General features: G+C 52.9%; 2 protein-coding genes and 1 non-coding gene across 15 annotated transcripts in view; 1 reads left to right on the plus strand and 2 right to left on the minus strand.

Moving 5' to 3' along the window:
• The window catches only part of LOC132229806 (uncharacterized), a 33136-nt gene extending 21510 nt beyond the window's left edge, over positions 1-11626 (minus strand). For 3 of the 7 annotated variants that reach the window (XR_009451722.1, XR_009451720.1, XM_059686259.1), the window contains exons 1-2: positions 10901-11626; positions 261-452 (exon numbers count right to left, since the gene is read on the minus strand). Coding sequence is in view for 4 of the 7 variants with exons in the window: in XM_059686259.1 (XP_059542242.1) it covers positions 261-452; positions 10901-11626 (918 nt within the window). In the remaining 3 variants the exon portion in view is untranslated. Of the gene's footprint in view, positions 1-260; positions 453-4026; positions 4127-10900 lie in introns of all 7 variants that reach the window. The other 4 variants (XM_059686297.1, XM_059686283.1, XR_009451725.1 and 1 more) reach the window with 3 other exon arrangements.
• Positions 5141-5278, minus strand: LOC132225018 (U11 spliceosomal RNA). Its single transcript, XR_009450785.1, has one exon. It is a non-coding gene; the product is annotated as a U11 spliceosomal RNA (small nuclear RNA).
• The window catches only part of YY1 (YY1 transcription factor), a 33511-nt gene continuing 31782 nt past the window's right edge, over positions 11625-13353 (plus strand). For all 7 annotated transcript variants that reach the window (XR_009451717.1, XR_009451719.1, XR_009451716.1 and 4 more), the window contains exon 1: positions 11625-12285. Coding sequence is in view for 3 of the 7 variants with exons in the window: in XM_059686242.1 (XP_059542225.1) it covers positions 11625-12285 (661 nt within the window). In the remaining 4 variants the exon portion in view is untranslated. The remainder of the gene's footprint in view (positions 12286-13353) is intronic.

Below are 13353 nucleotides of genomic sequence, written 5' to 3' on the forward strand. Positions count from 1 at the left end.
GCTTTTTCACTGTTTGAAGTGAATTTTCTAGAATTGTGTCTAATTTCCAGACAAATGATGATTTGCTTGCAAACTGCCATCACTCAAAATCTTAAGGACAAGTGAGCTGATGTGCAGACTCACAACTCTTCAGCCCGGTGAAGCCTTCCCCTGCCTGCCACCCCCTCAGAGTAAGCCACCATTTATTTAAGTCTCCGCTTGTCCCAGCCCTGAGCTCAGAAGCATAAAGAGCTGCAAAGACGTAGAAGAAACAGCCCTACCTTCCAGGAGCTTCCAACCCAGGAACCATCTACGAGTGCAGCTGACTGAGTCGTGAGGACTCCCACACGCGGGGGAACAGGAGCCCAGGGAAGGGTTCTTTCCAACTGGAAGGTCTGAGCGCATGGAGGCTGGTGGATGTGAGGCAGTTCCTTCATGAAGGGAGTGTGAGCCAAGGGGCAAGAACAAGGAAACTTCCGTGAGGCCGGATGTCAGGATGGAGCAGGAGGGAGAGAGGAATAGCAATAGCAGTAACAGATAAAGACATTTATTTAGCACCTATTACATGTCAGGGGCTTTGTATATATTATTTCACTCAAACTTTACAGCAATCTTAAACAGTAATTAATAGTCCTAATGTACAGATAAGACACTGGCCCAGACAGGTTAAGAAACTCACATAAGATCACGTAGCTAATCACTGATGGAACAAATATTCGAATCCAGGCCTGTCTGCTTTCAGAACTCCTTTTTCTACTCTGCCATGTTTCCTTAATGCAGCCAAGGGTCCTGGACCTGACTCTCCAAGCAGTAGGGCAGAGGACACAGGTAGTAGCATCACCAGCTATTTCTGCTGATTGGTCCCAACCATATCTTACCTGGGCTGGCCCTGCTTCCCTGCCCTCAAAGGTGTGGTTTTGTGGGAAAGCAGCCACTTTCGTAATAATGTAAGAACAACTGCAGTTGGGCCAGAGCACTGTGGAAACACCTGTCCAGGGAAAGCTTCCTAGAGGCGTCTCGGCTGTTTGGAAAGAGGAGTAAAGTTGAGGAGGTGGGAAAGGACATCTCAGGCAGAGGAAAATGAAGTCCAGAGGTAGCAGGACAGAAAAGGAGGCCAGGAGGTTTTGGAATGCCTTGCCAAGGAGCTGGTAGACCCTGAGGCCCCCAGAAACCCCTGCAGTGATCCAGGAGGGTGTGTTGCATCTGCATGCTAGAAAAGTTCAGGAGTGCCTGGGGGAGGAAGATTGCAGGGGGTAGAGCGGCTGGTTAGCAAAGGTTTAGGTGAGAGCCAGGGCCTGCACGGTCAGGAGCAGCAGGAATGGAGCAAAGTCCGCTTGAGAAATAGTCAGGGGGTAAACACATCAGGATTTGGTGGCCACCAGTGAGGATTAGGGAGCGAGAGGAGTCAGCTGGTGAGAGACACCTGCGGAAAGGAGGAAGGGTGGAGGAAGGTCAGTGGACCGTGAGAGTGAGCCTGTGGGACAGGAGCAGGGCGACCTGGAACAGTGGGGCATGGACTTAGAGCTCTGGGGAGAATCCAGATAGAGACAGAGCCTCAGCACGGTCAGCACACAGGTGCTTGTTAGGCCACAAGAGTGGATCAGACGACCCAGGGGGACAGGCAGAACCAGCAGAGCAGCAAGAGAAGCAAAAGTCAGAGACGGGAAGTGAACGGGAAGTGAAGAAAAAGGAGAGTGGTGGAAGTCCCAGGGACAGAGAGGCAGACCATGTCAAGTGTTAAGACAGAAGAGTCAAGATCAGGAGTCTTCACCTGTTTGGGCACAAGACCAGGCAGATGACAGAATGTCTGCACACAGCTGCAGACACGATCCCAGGATGAACAGATAAAGTAGAGACCATTACAACAAACCTGGTCTCAGAATGGAAGGCGATAAGGCAATGGCTGGAGGGAGGCAGGGTCATGAGAGTCTTGTTTAAGGAGCAGGACTTAATGCAAAGGAAGAGAGCCAGGGAACATGGCAGGCGCATGGGAGGAGGAGACGAGTGAGCGTGCAGGGACATGAGGGAGGAGAGGGGGCGAGAGCACAGGTGGAGGAGCAGGCTCAGCATGGAGCAGCACTGCCAGTGGAGGGGGCTTGTCTGTTAATGTGCAGGGAGACGCACAAGGGGAGGAAACAAACTCTGAGCCCTCCAGTGTCCATGAAGCAGGAGGCCAGGCATTGGGCTACTGCAGGGGGATGAGAAATGGACAGAAGCAGAGTTCTTAAGGATTTTGAGGAAAGTCATTTAGAGAATTTGCTGAGCAAAATGGTGCAGGGAGCGTGACTTAGGACAAATAGGAAGGGTTGTCCAGTGACACACACTCAGTTGATGCTGGAGACCACGAATAAGGCAAGACAAAATCTATGTACACCGGTGGGGTTTCCAGGAGATTCCAGAGTTTCAGAAGTATAGACAGAAGTGGGTTGTTTGGTGACATTTCATCAGACACAAGTAGTACTGGCGGCCGAGGGTGCTGGGAAAGAGAGGGATTGAAAGGTGTGAGGCCGAAGTATAGCAGTAACGGGACAGAAGGTGTGAGCGTCAGAGAGGATGGGATATTGGGAGTTAAAATTCCAGATGTGGTGTTGTTCGTAAGCATGACAAGGACATGGCAGCTGAAGAGATGGAAATGAGAGTAACAAGTTAGAAAGCCAACATATAAGGAGGCTGTGCTGGCTCAAGTCGACCAAGGGTCAGGTATGGCTTAGGTTCAGGAGGAAAATTGTAGATTAAGTGCCAAGTCTTCAATGAACACGGGAGAAGTTGAGATGGTAGAGAGGGTGGCATCTGCGATGGCGTTAGGCTTGAATCATGGCAGAGTAAGCACTGCCTTTGCATGACTTCGTCAGAAAGTCACCAGGAACTTGGGGTGGTAAACACACAATATAGTGTACAGATGATGTGTTATGGAATTGTGCCCCTGAAGCCTGTATAATTTTGTTAACCAGTATGACCCTAATAATTTGTGAAAAGGAAAAAAAAAAAAAAAAGCAAAGATTCAGGCAATCTAAGAGTGCATTCTTACAATGACAATGCCACTTAAGCAAAATAGTACATGGTCACTCCAATCCATCCTCAGGCAGAGATAGGATGGCATAGTTTACAACATAATGAAGTCCTTCCTCCCCACCCCATCCTTTCAACCCAAGTTTAAAACTGTACATGACCTAAGGGAGGGAAGAACTGTGCCAGGAAGAGTGCCATGGTGGTTTGGTGACAATTCTGAATTGGGCTGTGGTTCACTGAAGCGTGGAGAGAAGAGGCTGATGGTGTTCCTCTTGTCGGTCTTGCACCTCTAGGCTGCTGTTTTGTCGAGTGGCAGCTGCTGACCCACCATAATAATGCCTTTGCCAAGTCTTCTTGGGTTTACCCTCCCCATCCAAAGCACCTGTGTCACGGGGAAAGTGACCAGGAACACAGCAGCTGGATCACAGATATAGACACACTCCCTAAAGGAGCTCCCACATTGAGAAATTGCGTTCTGACTGACACAAAACAGAAAAGCAAGTTGTTTATTCTACTTTTAAAATATATATATATTTTATTGATTTTTTTTTTTTTTTTTTTTACAGAGAGGAAGGGAGAAGGAGAGGGATAGAGAGTTAGAAACATCGATTCAGCTGCTTCCTGCACACCCCCTACTGGGGATGTGCCCGCAACCAAGGTACATGCCCTTGACCGGAATCGAACCCGGGACCCTTCAGTCCGCAGGCCAACGCTCTATCCACTGAGCCAAACCGGTCAGGGCTCTACTTTTAATAGAAAGTAATCCACCTAGCTCCGAGAGATTAAAAACCTATTGCTGATGACAAAAAGTCTGGTCGGCAAATGAGTTCTCATTTGCTCTAAGACACCGTGTGAGTACTGGGCCCTGTCTGTAAGCTTTAGCCCCAAAGCTGGCAGTGGATGCAAAGCATAAGCACAGAAGTGGAGGTGTGCGGGCAGGGCTGGTTCGCCTAGCAAAGAAAAGGAACAGTGAGAAGAAACCCGAACCAGTCCTGGGGAGCAGAAACTTTGCCTGCCCAAGCTGGGCACTCCACTTACCATCTCCGCTTTCTCCTATAACCTGGGCACTGGCAGTGCTCGGCCCATTGGATAGCTGGGAAAAGGCAGTTTAGAGGTTCCAGGACTTCGCTGATGTTACCTGGACGATAAATGGCATGACCAGGACCCGAAGTCAAGTTTTGAGGACTCAAGTCTGTCCTTCCCACTGATCAGTTCCACAGCTGTCCTACCTTCCAAAGCCTGAAACTCCCAAATAATCTCCAGGATTAACCCCCAAATTAAGGTGGGAATTTTGAACAAGGAAAGGGTCATAAAAAGCGGGTTGGAGGGTGGCACATGATGTTAAAAAACAAGTACTGAGAAACCTCAACTATCCTCAACAACAGTTTCAGTGGATTAATTTGATGAATTTCCAAGGCTAAAAATACCCTTTTTGTCCTCAGTTTTATTGGCTTGTCCCAAATGTTTACAATTTTATCACCTGACTTATTTTATCTACTCCCTTTTCATATAGAAATTAACACAGAAAAAGCTAAGCGCTGCACTCGGCACTGTGTGGTCTGTTCAGCTCTCCCAGGCCTTTATCTGATGAGGTTGGGCCCCGCCCTCTCTACTTCCGAGGACTAGAACCAAGACAAGTATCTGTGAGCTGTCTGTCCACAGCCTACCTCCCCTCCGTACTGCAGGCGTTATGAAGACAGCTGTTTCTCTTGCTCGCACTGCAAGAGCAGGTAGTCACAAGTGGGGCAGGAACACTGGGCTCACCTAATCCTAGTTCTGTCCTCTTTAACAAACGAAAAACCCCTATTCCGCTCACTCTCGCAGAGAACAAGGTAAGTCCCAGTCCACCAGAGCCCTCCCCATTCCACCACACTAACCTGCCTCACACCCACCAGCCCGGGAATAAGACAACATCCTGTTTCTTCCAGTGCAGTAAGTATGCTGTGAAACAAGTGTGGTGGTGAGTTACATTGGGTTGAAGGAGAATTTTCTGCCCCTTCTGCTCGAGTGTGCAGGTTGCATTCATTTGGAAGGGCAGTGGCGGGAGCAACCGCCATACAAATAAGTTGATGTAGCTGCTTTGAAGGGGCATTCTAACAATAAACTAGAGAAAAATGAGGCTCGTCTATTATTATTATTTGGGGTGGAGGGGAGGAGTGCCAGGACCAACAATCACCAGCTGCCTAAATAACAAAAGAATTTGCTTCTGAAATCTCTTGATGTCGATTATGCAGGTGAACAATCAAGCTGCCCTACCCTACGTGTGCCACTCCAGACAGAAGCCCTTTGTTGAGGTTCATCTATTATTAAAGATTTCAACTTCCCTTATACTTGTGGGCAATAACCGGGTTCATTTACTGTAATAAACCATTCAGCCCCAGAAAAAGACTTTGACTAAGACCTTTAGGTGGGCTTAATAGACATCTACAGTTAGGCCATTTCACCATAATTTAACTCCACATCTAAAAATATGCATTGATTTGGAGAGTTATCCCTTTAATAGCTCATATTTCATAGATCCCCCAATTAGGAAAAATAATTATAGTTTAAATGATTAAGAAAACCGCACAGGCCCTGACTGGTTTGGCTCAGTGGATGGAGCGTCGGCCTGTGGACTGAAGGGTCCCAGGTTCGATTCCAGTCAAGGGCATGTACCGTGGTTGCGGGCACATCCCCTGTGGGGGGGTGTGCAGGAGGCAGCTGATCGATGTTTCTCTCTCATTGATGTTTCTGACTCTCTGTCCCTCTCCCTTCCTCTCTGTAAAAAATCAATAAAATATATTAAAAAAAAAAAAAAGAAAACTACACACATGAATTTTCATCTTAACTTTCCTAAATATTTTATTGGAAACTCAGCATGGATCTGAACTGGAACAGAGGCTTTGCAGCCTAGCAAGGGCAGGAAATGCTGGCGCTAGCTGCAAACCCCAATACTGCCTTGCAGCGAGACCATGAGCTCCTCTCTGGGCAGGTTTCCTTGAAGGCTGGCCCCACACATGTCAACCAGTCTCCATACTGTAACTGATGCAGAGCAGGGCAATTTCATGAGGCAGCTAAATTAGTTTGTGGTAAAGGAAATTATTTTTTATGAAAATTCAATATAATTAACACCCAGCTGGTATGAACCAGGAGGTCAAGGTTCGATTCCCAGTCAGAGCACATGCCTGGGTTGCAGGCTCAATTCTCCCTAGTGTAGGGCATGCAGGAGGCAGCACGATCAATGATTCTCTCATCATTGATGTTTCTCTCTCTCTCCCTCTCCCTTCCTCTTGGAAATCAATAAAAATATATGTATTTTAAAATATACGTAATACAATTAACAAGGAATTCAGTGGCATACATTTTAGAACTGTGACTTATAAAGTTGTATCTGATATATCACATTTAGGAATTTCATACAAATATACCCTTAAAAATTACGATCACTTCTTGACGATGCTTCCTATATAAATGAACATATCAAATAAGCCTGATTAGTTTACTATTTTTTTCATGAAAGAGAACATATATTTTGAGATTTTTTCCAAGGGCACTCTGGAAAATCCCAATGTTAGTCCAAAGTCAAGAAGACTTTAGCTGTCAGTCTTATGGCGAGCTCCCTTGTAGGCAATTAACTGCTTTTCTCTTGCTATTAAGATTATCTCTGTCTTTAACGTTTGTCATTTTAATTATTAAGTGTCTTGGTGTGGGCCTCTTGGGGTTAATCTTGTTTGGGACTCTCCTCCAGAGTCATCCACATTTATATAGCTCTTAGGATTTTAATGTTCTACTTCTATAGTTGACGTTAATTTCCACACTAGACTGGAAGCTTTGTACAAAGTTGGAGCTTTTATTTATTTACTAGAGGCCTCGTGCATGACCCGTGGGTTCCTCGGCATGGCCTGCAGGGATCGGCTGAAACCGCAAGGGGTCCCAGATTGCAAGGGCACAGGCCAGGAGAGGGACCCCACCAATACATGATCAGGGCTGGGGAAGGACCATGTGAGGGATCCAGGGCGTGTCCGGCCTGTCTCGCCCAGTCTCGCCCAGTCCTGATGGGCCGGACCCCAGCAGCAAGCTAACCTACGGGTCAGAGCACCTGCCCCCTGGTGGTCAGTGCACATCATAGCGACTGGTTGAACTAACGGTCAGACACTTAGCATATTAGGCTTTTATTATACTAGAGGCCCGGTGCATGAAATTCATGCACTGGGGTGGGGGGATCGGGGAGAGGAGTGTCCCCTCAGCCCAGCCTTCGCCCTCTCACAGTACGGGAGCCCTCGGTAGAGGGTCTCACCACCACCACTGCGCTGGCCAGCCATTAGCCTGCCGGCTGTGAGCCTGGCTCAGGGCTTTTGGCTGAGTGGCGCTCCCCTGTGGGAGCACACTGACCACCAGGGGGCAGCTCCTGCTTTGAGCACTGCCCCATGGTGGTCAGTACACGTCATAGCAACCAGTTGTTCCGCAATTTTATCAATTTGCAATTAGCCTTTTATTATATAGGAGAACTAGGGGCCCAATGCACGAATTCGTGCACCTTGAAAGGAACTGTGGGCCACAAGGCTGAGTGTGCACAGGGGCGGGTCTCAGCCCATCCTCTGCACCCCTACCTGGCCCCTGGGCCTGTCAGCCAGCAGCCCTGCTCCTGCCACCACCACTCCCATGTGCTGACAGCGCCAGCCCTACTCGCACCTGCGGACAGCACAGAGCGACTGAGGCCGGCACAAGACAAGCAGTGGGTGCAAGTAGCGAATGCTGCCCTGATTGCCCCCAGGAGCAGGAGGAGGTGGAGAAGCCCTCAAGGGCGATTGGGGCCAGCAGCCGCTGCTCCCACCTGCTGATGGCGCTGAGCAATCGAGCAATCGGAACCAGCACCGGGTGCCGGCAGAGGGTGCAAGTGGTGTCTCTGGTGCCGGCAGGGGGTGTGAGTGACAGCTCCAGAACTGTAGTAGGTGTGAGCGGTGCTGTCATTGGTAGCGGGTGCGAGAGGCGGCTGCCGGCCCCGATCGCCCCTCAGGAGCAGGGGAGGTGGAGAAGCTCTGAGGGGCAATCAGGGCCAGTGCTGGGCACCAGCAGCGGGTGTGAGCGGGGCCAGCAGCAGGTGCGAGCACCGGGCAGGACTGCGGCATGTGGGAGCAAAGAATTTTCAGTAACCACCAGAGGCTCACCCCAGTGACAGTGACCGGCACTCCCGCTCACTTGCTCCACTATCCCACCACGGCCTATGCCTGCCATGTTCTGTGCGTGCCCCCCAGTGGTCAGCACACATCATAGCGAACAGTTGTTGGTCCGGTTTGGTCTATTTGCATATTAGCCTTTTATTATATAGGTCGTGATTGATTGATTGACTTATAATAAATTTTTGTTGGTTTCAGAGAGGGAGAGGGAAATAGAAACATTAATGATGAGAGGCATGCCCCCTACTGGGGATTGAGCCTGCTACCTGGGCATGTGCCCTGACTGGGACCGGAACAGTGACATCCTGGTTCATTGGCCCTCGCTCAACCACTGAGCCATGCTGGCTGGGATATTTATTTTTTGTTAATCTTCAACTGAGGATATTTTTCCCATTGATTTTTATTTTATTTTTATTTTTTTTCTTCCATTCATTTTTAGAGAGAGAAAAAGGGAGGAAAGAAACAAGGGAGGGAGAGGGAAAAGGAGGGAGGGAGGGAGGGAGGGAGGGAGGGAGAGAGAGAGAGAGAGAGAGAGAGAGAGAGAAATGTCAATATGAGAGTGACACTGATTGGCTGCCTCTCACCCATGCTGTGATGGGGCTGGGAACCAACCTGCAAAGCAGGTATGTGCCTGGAAATTGAATCTGAAACCCTTTTGTGCATGGGCTGATGCTCTAACCTTTGTGCAACCAGCCAGGGCCAAAGTTGGAGCTTTTGAGACAGGTGGGAGGGTCAAGCACTACCCCACAGAACTCCTCTGTCAGTGCTTTCCACCTCATAACTCTATGTGCAAAGCAGTAAGCTGTAGACAGACATAGCCATGGCCTGTGGAAGTGGGAAGGGTAAAAACACTGGTGGTGTAAGAGAAATACCAGATTAAGTGATGTTAAATCATCTGTCCTGGGGGCGGGGGAGGACTCTAGAAGTTCAGAGGGAATGCTCATTGGTCCAATTCATTCTGCTCAAACAGAACATAATAAAAGTGAGATTATCTCTACATTTAAAGCTTCATGTCTCTGAAATGGCAATTTAACCTTATCTTTTAAATTGATTTTCACTTTTAGCAGCAAGTGCAAGCAGGCTAGAGCTGATTCAGGACAGTGCATGTTGAGCCAAAAGCTACTCCACAGCTAAAGAGAGGAAGAAAGAACATCTCTCACCACAGAAAACCGGAGGCCAGTCTAACACGTCACCTGCTCCAGGGCAAGTTAAAACAAAAAGTACTATTCATGAGCAGGTGCTAGGATAGCATTTAGGAGCACCTCACACCTACCACCTTCCTGACAATTTGAAAAACCCTTTCAGCTTTCTCCACGCTGGCCTGTGTAGTCTACAGATCTGTGACCAGAAGCTAGACTACCTAATTGGGTACTTTCCCTTTTCTTTTCTCTAAGGGGAAGTATCAACAACTTGCAAAGACATTTTCCCATCAATGACTAGAGGTGGGGAAATTAAGCCACAAAAATTCTCCCACAACTGGTTTTCACATGTGAAATATTTCTGCAGAATTTACAAGCTAGAAAGAACGTATTTCAACAGATTTGACTTTGCCAAACTGTGTGGGTGCAGCATTCCAAAGGGAATTACTCAGGTTTTAAATCTCAGATTCAAAATGATCTAATTTTTCACTACTTTACAATAATATTCTCAAAATTCACGTCCCGTGCCACTTAGAAATAAATAGGAATTAAGACTGATCAAGTCACTTAATCAAAATGCAAATATTTCCCTAATATGGCCCCATAAGGACACCAACTTGTTTTAACAAGTTGGATCTAAGATTAATGTATTACAGTTCATATAATCAGGGGCTTCAACTGCAAGAACACTACCCAAAAGACAAGAGTAAACATGGAGAACATACACGTTCAGAAAATTCACGTGGGCCAAACGCGCACAGCGAAGACACACCGTCCCAAGTTTCCAGTTTCTCATGGCTTTCTTAAAAAATCAGCGCACCTTTATTTCTATTGCTTGAAACCAGGCCCAAAGAGCAAACGGGCAAAACCACTTCGCTGCAATGCAGCTGGCTGTTCAGGAAGGTTCAACTTGGCCCGCTAACTCGTGCCAGGAAAAATCTAGGCTCTGCGGCAGGTAGAATGAAGGACAGGGCGGGAAAATGGTGTGATTTTTAAAGAAGAGACCGATGCAAAGCCTGGTGGGCATAAGGCGGAGCATCTGTGGATGTGAGAAATGGGTGAAGACTGGGGTCAGGGGAAGCCATGATTGGCTGGAGAGCGAAGAAAGGGAAGCCCAGAAGGAAACTGCAGAAAACCAGAAGGAGCCGAGCGGCACAGCGAGCGGCCGGGACCCTGGTTCTAAGCTCTATCGGGAAGCGGGCACCAACGGCTCCGCCCCAGGTTTCCGCGGGTCAGAAGAGGATAACGGACACCCTCCCAACGGCAGACCTGGGGGCTCCGCGCGCCACGTCCACCTGCCCGCTCCGCGCGGCCCATCGGCGCCCCGCCCTGGGCCCAGCGGGGCAATGCGGGAGCGCGCAGACCGCGGGCATTTTCCTGCTGCCCGCCCACCTTTGTCGCGGCCGTCATCGCCTGCCCGAAGACAGGCGCCAAGAGCAAACGCCGTCCCGCGAGAAAAAGGAGGCTCAGGCGTGTCTCGTCAAAACAGACTTTATTGGGGCGCCGGGGCTGCCTCGCACGCGCCGCCCGCTTCCCCACGCGGCCCCCCGGTTCCGAGCCCCGCGCTCGGCCGGCCGGCCCTCCCCCGCGGTGCCCCGGGCCGCGCGCACCGCTCACCAGCTCCTGAGGTAGCGGCTGCCGCGGCGACGCCCGGATCCCGAGTGCGGCCCGGGCCTGGGGCGACGGGTTTTGCCACTGTTGCACCGCGGAGGGCGGGAGTCGCGCGACTAGCGGCGACGGCGCAGTGACATCACGCGCCGCGGGCCAGCCAGCGCGCGCGGGGGCCGTCCCGCCTGCCCCAATCCGGGAGGAGCCCGGGAGAGTGGGCGGGGCCTCCGTGGCGAACGGCTGACCGATTGGCAGAGGAGGAGGAGCGAGAGGGCAAGCTGGCGAGTAGGAGCGAGGCGGGGTGGGCCGGGCCAGCGCGGAAGTCTCGCGAGGCGAGCTCGAGCGCAGTGTGGCGGCGGCGGCGGCGGCGGCCAGATCTGGGCTCGGGGTGAGGAGTTGGTATTTGTGTGGAAGGAGGCGGAGGTGCAGGAGGAAGGGGGAAGCGGAGCGCCGGCCCGGAGGGCGGGAGGAGGCGCGGCCAGAGCAGGAGGCCGAGGCGCGGTAAGGCGGGGCGCCGGGGCGAGCAGCGGCCGAGCGAGCGCGGGGCGCACCGAGGCGAGGAGGCGGGGAAGCCCGCCGCCGCCGCCGCCGCGCCCGCCCCTTCCCCCTGCCGCCCGCCCCCTCTCCCCCCGCCCGCCCGCCGCCTTCCTCCCTCTGCCTTCCTTCCCCACGGCCGGCCGCCTCCTCGCTCGGAGCCGAGGCCGCCGCGGCCGTGGCGGAGGAGCCCTCAGCCATGGCCTCGGGCGACACCCTCTACATCGCCGCGGACGGCTCGGAGATGCCGGCCGAGATCGTGGAGCTACACGAGATCGAGGTGGAGACTATCCCGGTGGAGACCATCGAGACTACCGTGGTGGGCGAGGAAGAGGAGGACGACGACGATGAGGACGGCGGCGGCGGAGACCACGGCGGCGGGGGCGGCCACGGGCACATGGGCCATCACCACCACCACCACCACCACCACCACCCGCCCATGATCGCGCTGCAGCCTCTGGTCACCGACGACCCGACCCAGGTGCACCACCACCAGGAGGTGATCCTGGTGCAGACGCGCGAGGAGGTGGTGGGCGGCGACGACTCCGACGGGCTGCGCGCCGAGGACGGCTTCGAGGACCAGATCCTCATCCCGGTGCCCGCGCCGGCCGGCGGCGACGACGACTACATCGAGCAGACGCTGGTCACCGTGGCGGCGGCCGGCAAAAGCGGCGGCGGCTCGTCGTCGGGCGGCGGCCGCGTCAAGAAGGGCGGCGGCAAGAAGAGCGGCAAGAAGGGCTACCTCGGCGGCGGAGCCGGGACGGCCGGCGGCGCGGACGCGGGCAACAAGAAGTGGGAGCAGAAGCAGGTGCAGATCAAGACCCTGGAGGGCGAGTTCTCGGTCACCATGTGGTCCTCAGGTGAGCGACCGCGCGCGCCGGCCCGCGCCGGCCCCCGGGATGTTTTTGTTTTGAAGGGAAGCCATGTTTTATGTGTGTGATGGGCGCCGCCATCTTCTTCGCAGGGCAAGTATGGCGGCCCCAAAAGATGGCGGGCGGGCCGCGGCGGGGGCGGCGGGCGGCGGCCGCGGCCCGAAAAGATGGCGGCGGAGGAGCGGCGCCGCCCGCTAGGCCGCAATGGCGTAGTTTCCCTGGACTGGGCGGCCCCGCGGCGCGGGCGGGGCGGGGCGGGGCGCGCTCGGGCCAACGGACGGCTCGTCGGCTCGTTGTCCTTGGCCCCCGCCCGCCCGGCTCCCCGCGAGGCCCAGGGCTCGGGGCGCGAAGAGGGCGTTGGTGGGGCGGGCGGATCTCGCGCCCGGCCCGGCAGCGCGTCCCGCCGCCGCCTTTCCCCCGCCTTCCTGTAGAGGGCGTCGCTCACCCTCACGCCGCCCCCGCCCCCTTCCCCGGACCCTCCGCGGCTCCCGGGAGGCGGCTTCCGAAGGGGGCGGGAGTGCCCGGGCCCTTTGCTCCCACGCACCGCGCAGGCCGGGCCCCGCCCGCGGCCGCGCTCGTCTTCGCGGGGCGGGACTTGGGCGGCACGTCGGGCTGGCGTCTGCGGGCTTGGCGTCGGCCGGCCTGTCACCGTGTCGGCCCGGCCTGGACCGCGCTCCCCCGCGGCGCGTCGTGGAGGGGGCCCACGAATGTTTGGAGATAATGGTTAGCGCTTGACGATTCCGGAAGTTTTTTAAGTACTGTTTGCCTCTTTGCAAATAAGTTGGTTGGCTGTACCACTAAATAAAATCGAGTACTGTAAGCCTCTGCATGCTTGGTAGAAAGCTACCTTATTTTTCCCGTGAAAAGTACTCCAGAAAAGCGTCATTTTACTATTTTAATACTGCTTTAAACGAAGGCCAGAAAAACATCTAAGGCATGTGTAAATCTCTTATATAGGGTATTTATGATTTTCAAAAGGCAGGTTTTTTTTATGTCTTTATCTTATTTGTGAATCTAACAAGTTAAATTGAAGTTAGAGGAATGATTTAAATAGAA

This window comes from Myotis daubentonii, chromosome 1, assembly GCF_963259705.1.
Source record: "Myotis daubentonii chromosome 1, mMyoDau2.1, whole genome shotgun sequence".
Lineage (NCBI taxonomy): Eukaryota > Metazoa > Chordata > Mammalia > Chiroptera > Vespertilionidae > Myotis > Myotis daubentonii.